We start from the raw sequence: 6000 nt of genomic DNA on the forward strand, positions 1-6000 counted from the left end.
ATACGAGCGAGATATGAGTCTGGATAAAATAATTCTCCTTTGGGGTGCAGTGCATACTTAAACACCACATCCAGAAATATTGCAACGTCCTGCTTGACCCAGACATAGTTAAAGGGAATGAGTAGATGGGGACAGGGTAGTCCCATGAGTCGAGATTTGCAGAGGGGGAGTTAGGAGGGAGGAAAGATGCTGTTTAACTTGGTCCGTCCCTTTAATGGGCAGTAATTGCTGTTGTTGCTTTTGCCATTACCAGTGTGACCCCAGGTCCTTCTTTATGTTCTAACCACTCATTCTGAAGTTAGTAGGAAGGCACTCTTCTTGCCCAGCAGCATAGCTTGTTTACTGCTTTGTGATTCAGTCAGAGCAGGAGGGAGTTTCAGGCTTCCAAGCTGAGGGAGTTTTAGGCTTCCAAGCTTTTTAGCCCTGTATTCTGCTGGATGATAACCAATGTCAGAAGAATATCCACCTCTTTTTCTCTGAGGCACATATCCTCGTATCTTCTTTTTCCAACAGGCATTATTGACCTATCTAGTAATATAAAGAAATATCAAACTGATAATCCCTTTGGAAACTACAGAACCAGTATCATGGAGTGGAAAGCAGCTCTTCCATCCTCCCTGGTGAAGATGACCTTGACTTGATGCCTTTGGCTTTGTTGTCTACATCCTGGACATCTAAGTCTATTTGCACTGCTAAAGCAATAGAAATTTATTTCTTACAGTTCTGGAGCCTGCAAAGCTCAAGATCAAGGTGCCAGAAGATTTGGTTTCTGGTGAGGTCCTGTTTGTTGGCTTATAGATGGCTCTCTTTGTTTCTTCACATGGCAGAAGGGATGAAGGAATTCTCTGGGGCCTCTTTTTTATAAGGGCACTAATTCCATTCATGATGGCTCTGCTTTCATGACCTAATCACTTCTCAAAGACCCCACCTCCAAATATCTTCACACTGGGGATTCGATTTAGACATCAGAAAATGTGAAGGACACACATACTCAAACCACTACAGCATCCCAGGGCTCAGCTGTCTACATCCTGCATCTTTTGTCACTTTATTCTGGTTGGGGGTGATGGCTGTAGAGGCTGACTCACAGAGGCTCAGCAATATAGCCAATCCCAGAAGACTTTATTCTCTTTTTATCAAACATAATAGAGAGAAAAAGAAATACTCAGTTCAAGTCCAACTTCTTTGAAAGCAAGGGGTGCTCTGTATTTGTACTGCTAACAAGCATTACATCCAGTTCACAGGTAGATAATTTGGGATATGATGGATTCCATCTCAAGAAAGATTGCAATCTGAGTAGAGAACTCAACCTGTGTCCTAAACATTTCTGATATGTGACCATGACCATTGGACTGATCCTTCTGGAGAAACCCTGAATAAGTGTAAAGAAGCCTGCTGAGGAAGAGTTCCATTCTTCTTTCCATCTCCTAGGAGCCTGAACACATATGACTTTTCCTAAGTCCATTATGTTGCCGAATAACACCAGTAGACATTTGATGAACCAACGTTTATGTTTAAAATATTTATAAAAATAATTGCCATGTAGAATAAAAAGCATAGCTAGACTCTTCAATATTTTATTGCTTTATTCATATAAAAGATATTTATTTAGTCCTCACTATATGCCGGGCACTATGCTGGGTGTTGGGAATGTATCCGAGAATAATAATAGTAACTATGGCTAAGAAGCATTGAACTTTTACTACCAATTTCATACTGTGCTAAGTGCTTTACATGGATTACTTCATATAACCCTCAAATCAACCTTGTAATTAGGTGCTTTTATCATCTTTATACAAAGATAAAGAAAATGAGATCCCCAAGAACACCACTACTAATAAGAATTAAAGTTGGGATACAGCCCGGATGCAGTGGCTCACACCTGTAATGCTAGCACACTGGGAGACCAAGGTAGATGGATCACTTAAGGTCAGGGGTTCAAGACCAGCCTGGCCAACATGGTGAAACCCTGTCTCTATCTAGTAAAAATACAACAACAACAACAACAAATAGCTGGACATGGTGGCATGTGCCTGTAGTTCCAGCTACTTGGGAGGCTGAGGCGGGAGAATTACTGGAACCCGGGATGCAGAGATTTGCAGTAAGCCGAGATTACACCATTGCTCTCCAGCCTGGGCAACAGAGCAAGACTCCATCTCAAAATAAAATAAAATAATAAATAAAGCTGATATGCAAACTCAGTGTACTTTCTACTTTTTAATTGCTTACTGTTGTCTCTGCAAGAGACAGAAACAAGTCTCTGCCCTCATGGAGCTTGTACTCTGAATAGAGAACACTTTACTACACTAAACTCTTTTAATGAATCCCAAGAGAAATATGAAGTGTCCTCCAGAAACGGCTTCTCATCTTTCAGCATGTTTCAGGCTGGTTGCACATACCAAGTGGAATCACTTGGTTGATGTGGACTCCCTTTACTTTCTTCAATTACATTAATTTCTTCTATTTCCTGTGCTTTTCTCATGCCCTTTTCCTAGAATTCATTGCCTTGTCCTTCTACTCCTCTGTCTTCTCTCTTCCCTTCCACACCTGTTTATTTTTTTTCTTTCCCATCTAGATTCCTAGAGTCCCCAAGTGCCATGCAATACAGTTTTGAAGGGAAACATGAAAGGAAGGACACTTTCATTGCCAGTGAAATGCTCTGGTGATGGAGGGCTTAGTAAGCTTAGGGTCTCTCTTTAGCATTCTCTGGTATTTAAGGGACTCAGTTTTCCAAAAGCACATCCACTCCATTCTGCTGTTGCTAATCTCATTTTTTCCATGATTAACAATCCAGATCATTATGTTTTCAGCTCACATTAATCTTCTCTTCTGTGAGTTTGGTAACATTTGGGGTCATTTCCCTCTGTATTTATCCATCTGGGATCTTCATAAAAGATAAGTTTTCAGAAAGTCATTAGTTGCTCATGCAGAAAGTTGTGTGTTGTTCACTGCTGTAAGAGAAGTGAATGCTCTTCTTGTTTCTCAGATCCTGGGAGGGAATCTTCTCAGTCAGGCATGGGTTCCCTTTGAAATGCACAGGGACCCCTCACTTGAGCTCCATTGGGTCCTCAACTTGGAACAATATTCATAGCATAAAAGATAGGGCTGCAACATAGCAGCATCATAAATCACAATAAGCAGCGCTTGCTAGATACTTATAGAGCAGATGAGATTGGAAGAGAGTGTGTGGATAGTGGAAAGGGTTTTTATATTAATGAGTCAGAACAAAGACTTTGGCTTGAGTCCCGTCTCTACACCTCAATCTGTTTGACCTTGGGCAAGTAACCTTGTCTCTCTGGGATCCACTTGTCTCCTTTGTGAACTGGTCCCAAAGATGTGTGCTTTCCTCTCTATATTAAAGGGTAATTTTGAGAGTTAACTGATATTCTTATCTCTGCTCTCTACTGTTGAGTAAGTTTCATAACTTTGTTCATATCACTTAATTTTGTAATTTCTGTGACCCTTGCCAACACTAACAGTATATATATGCAACATATAGAGAGTCAAGTTTATTGGGAAAGTTTTCAAAGCCAGTATTTCTTAATTCTCTTGTTATATAAAAAAGTCTTATAGGTGCGTGTCATATTTAAGCATTTATTGGGATGGGGATATAGTCCTTAGAAAAGAGAGAGAGGATCCTCTGGAAATTCAGTTAAAAGCATCCTCCCAGGTATAATGTAATTTTAAGAGGTCACAAGGAAGGCAGCTATCCTGGAGGTTCTTGGTGTTAGCCTCTAGCAATATTTTGTTGTGAAGGTTGGAATGCATTTATTCTTTTCTTAATTCAAGTAAGATGTTTCTTTAGAGACAATATTCCAAATTGGGCATCCATTCAAAAGCCATGACAGATATCCCTGTCTATAGTCATTAACCATGAAATATTGGTATTATTTCTCATTGCTGCCCAAGTGCAGGACTAAATTGCATAAATTCATCTGTTGTCTCAGAAAGGGTGAGCAGCATAATTAAATTTTATTTCTGTAGAATTAGAAGGGGTCCAGGAGTGGAGATCAGCAGAGAAATAAGGAGTGTTTGTTCTCATTCTATTCAACTGAAAACCAGGCAACAGAATTCAGAAGTATTTTCATATATTGACAGTTCTCTCCCCCAGCACCTGGGATTTGAACAGGAGACTTCCATTTCACAGAGAATTCCTAGTGGCATTGATGGAAATTACCTGCATAACCTAACCCACTACCCACATAGAATGCCAGACACCTGAGAGCACCTTTAATTACAATGTACCTTCCTTTGCAAAGGAGCTAATTGCATCTGTTTCCCTTTCCTTTAGGTGCCCAAGCAAGGACAGAAATAATGAAGAGACACATGTGTTAGCTGCAGCCTTTTGAACCACGCAAGAAGGAAGTCAATAGTGTGGACAGGGCTGGAAACATTACCACACTTGTTGGAGTAAATGAGGAATGGGCTCGTGATTATGCTGACATTCCAGCATGAATCTGGTAGACTTGTGGTTAACCCGTTCCCTCTCCATGTGTCTCCTCCTACAAAGTTTTGTTCTTATGATACTGTGCTTTCATTCTGCCAGTATGTGTCCCAAGGGCTGTCTTTGTTCTTCCTCTGGGGGTTTAAATGTCACCTGTAGCAATGCAAATCTCAAGGAAATACCTAGAGATCTTCCTCCTGAAACAGTCTTACTGTATCTGGACTCCAATCAGATCACATCTATTCCCAATGAAATTTTTAAGGACCTCCATCAACTGAGAGTTCTCAACCTGTCCAAAAATGGCATTGAGTTTATCGATGAGCATGCCTTCAAAGGAGTAGCTGAAACCTTGCAGACTCTGGACTTGTCCGACAATCGGATTCAAAGTGTGCACAAAAATGCCTTCAATAACCTGAAGGCCAGGGCCAGAATTGCCAACAACCCCTGGCACTGCGACTGTACTCTACAGCAAGTTCTGAGGAGCATGGCATCCAATCATGAGACAGCCCACAATGTGATCTGTAAAACGTCCGTGTTGGATGAACATGCTGGCAGACCATTCCTCAATGCTGCCAATGATGCTGACCTTTGTAACCTCCCTAAAAAAACTACCGATTATGCCATGCTGGTCACCATGTTTGGCTGGTTCACCATGGTGATTTCATATGTGGTATATTATGTGAGGCAAAATCAGGAGGATGCCCGGAGACACCTCGAATACTTGAAATCCCTGCCAAGCAGGCAAAAGAAAGCGGATGAACCTGATGATATTAGCACTGTGGTATAGTGTCCAAACTGACTGGTATTGAGAAAGAAAGTAGTTTGCGATTGCAGTAGAAATAAGTGGTTTACTTCTCCCATCCATTGTAAACATTTAAAACTTTGTATTTCAGTTTCTTTTGAATTATGCCACTGCTGAACTTTTAACAAACACTACAACATAACAAATAATTTTAGTTTAGGTGATCTACCCCGTAATTGTACCCCCGGTGGTATATTTCTGAGTAAGCTACTATCTGAACATTAGTTAGATCCATCTCACTATTTAATAATGAAATTTATTTTTTTAATTTAAAACCAAATAAAAGCTTAACTTTGAACCATGGAAAACAGAGTGACTTATTGGTCAAGAAAACAGTATAGTCATTCTACTTGCTCTAAAGAAAAATAGACAACCTTTATGAACTCAAAGAACTATCACAATGAAAAAATGTGTTATTAAGCCCAACTGTACACTGGGGAGCCATAGCTGAATTATTGGCCGAGTTAAGTATCTGTCAGAGTCTAAAATACTGAACTTTACTAGGTGGTTATACACAAGTGTGGCATCCTTTAGAGGCTTAAGTCAGGATGCCTTTTGGCATTTACTCTTCAAAAATAGATATAATTAGCTATTGAATCCAAATACTTATTGTACCTTTGCACTATGCTGGACAAAATGGAAAAGAAAAGGACAGCACATAGCCTGTCCTCGAGATTACTTTCTGGTGGACTGGGGCGTGTGTAACAAATATAGAAATGGTTATGCTAGGGAGGAAGGTCCTCGTAATTATGTA

The 6000-nt window shown here is 40.2% G+C and overlaps 1 protein-coding gene across 6 annotated transcripts in view; it reads left to right on the forward strand.

The window, feature by feature from the left end:
• LRRC3B (leucine rich repeat containing 3B) overlaps window positions 1-5554 on the forward strand; it is a 91017-nt gene extending 85463 nt beyond the window's left edge. For all 6 annotated transcript variants that reach the window (XM_033212827.1, XM_033212830.1, XM_033212832.1 and 3 more), the window contains one exon: window positions 4292-5554. In XM_033212827.1, coding sequence (XP_033068718.1) covers window positions 4452-5231 — 780 coding nt within the window. In that variant the 5' untranslated portion in view covers window positions 4292-4451 and the 3' untranslated portion in view covers window positions 5232-5554. The remainder of the gene's footprint in view (window positions 1-4291) is intronic.
• The last annotated feature ends 446 nt before the right edge of the window (window positions 5555-6000 follow it).

The sequence above is a fragment of the Trachypithecus francoisi genome, unplaced genomic scaffold (genome assembly GCF_009764315.1).
Source record: "Trachypithecus francoisi isolate TF-2019V2 unplaced genomic scaffold, Tfra_2.0 Lachesis_group0, whole genome shotgun sequence".
NCBI classification, from domain to species: domain Eukaryota; kingdom Metazoa; phylum Chordata; class Mammalia; order Primates; family Cercopithecidae; genus Trachypithecus; species Trachypithecus francoisi.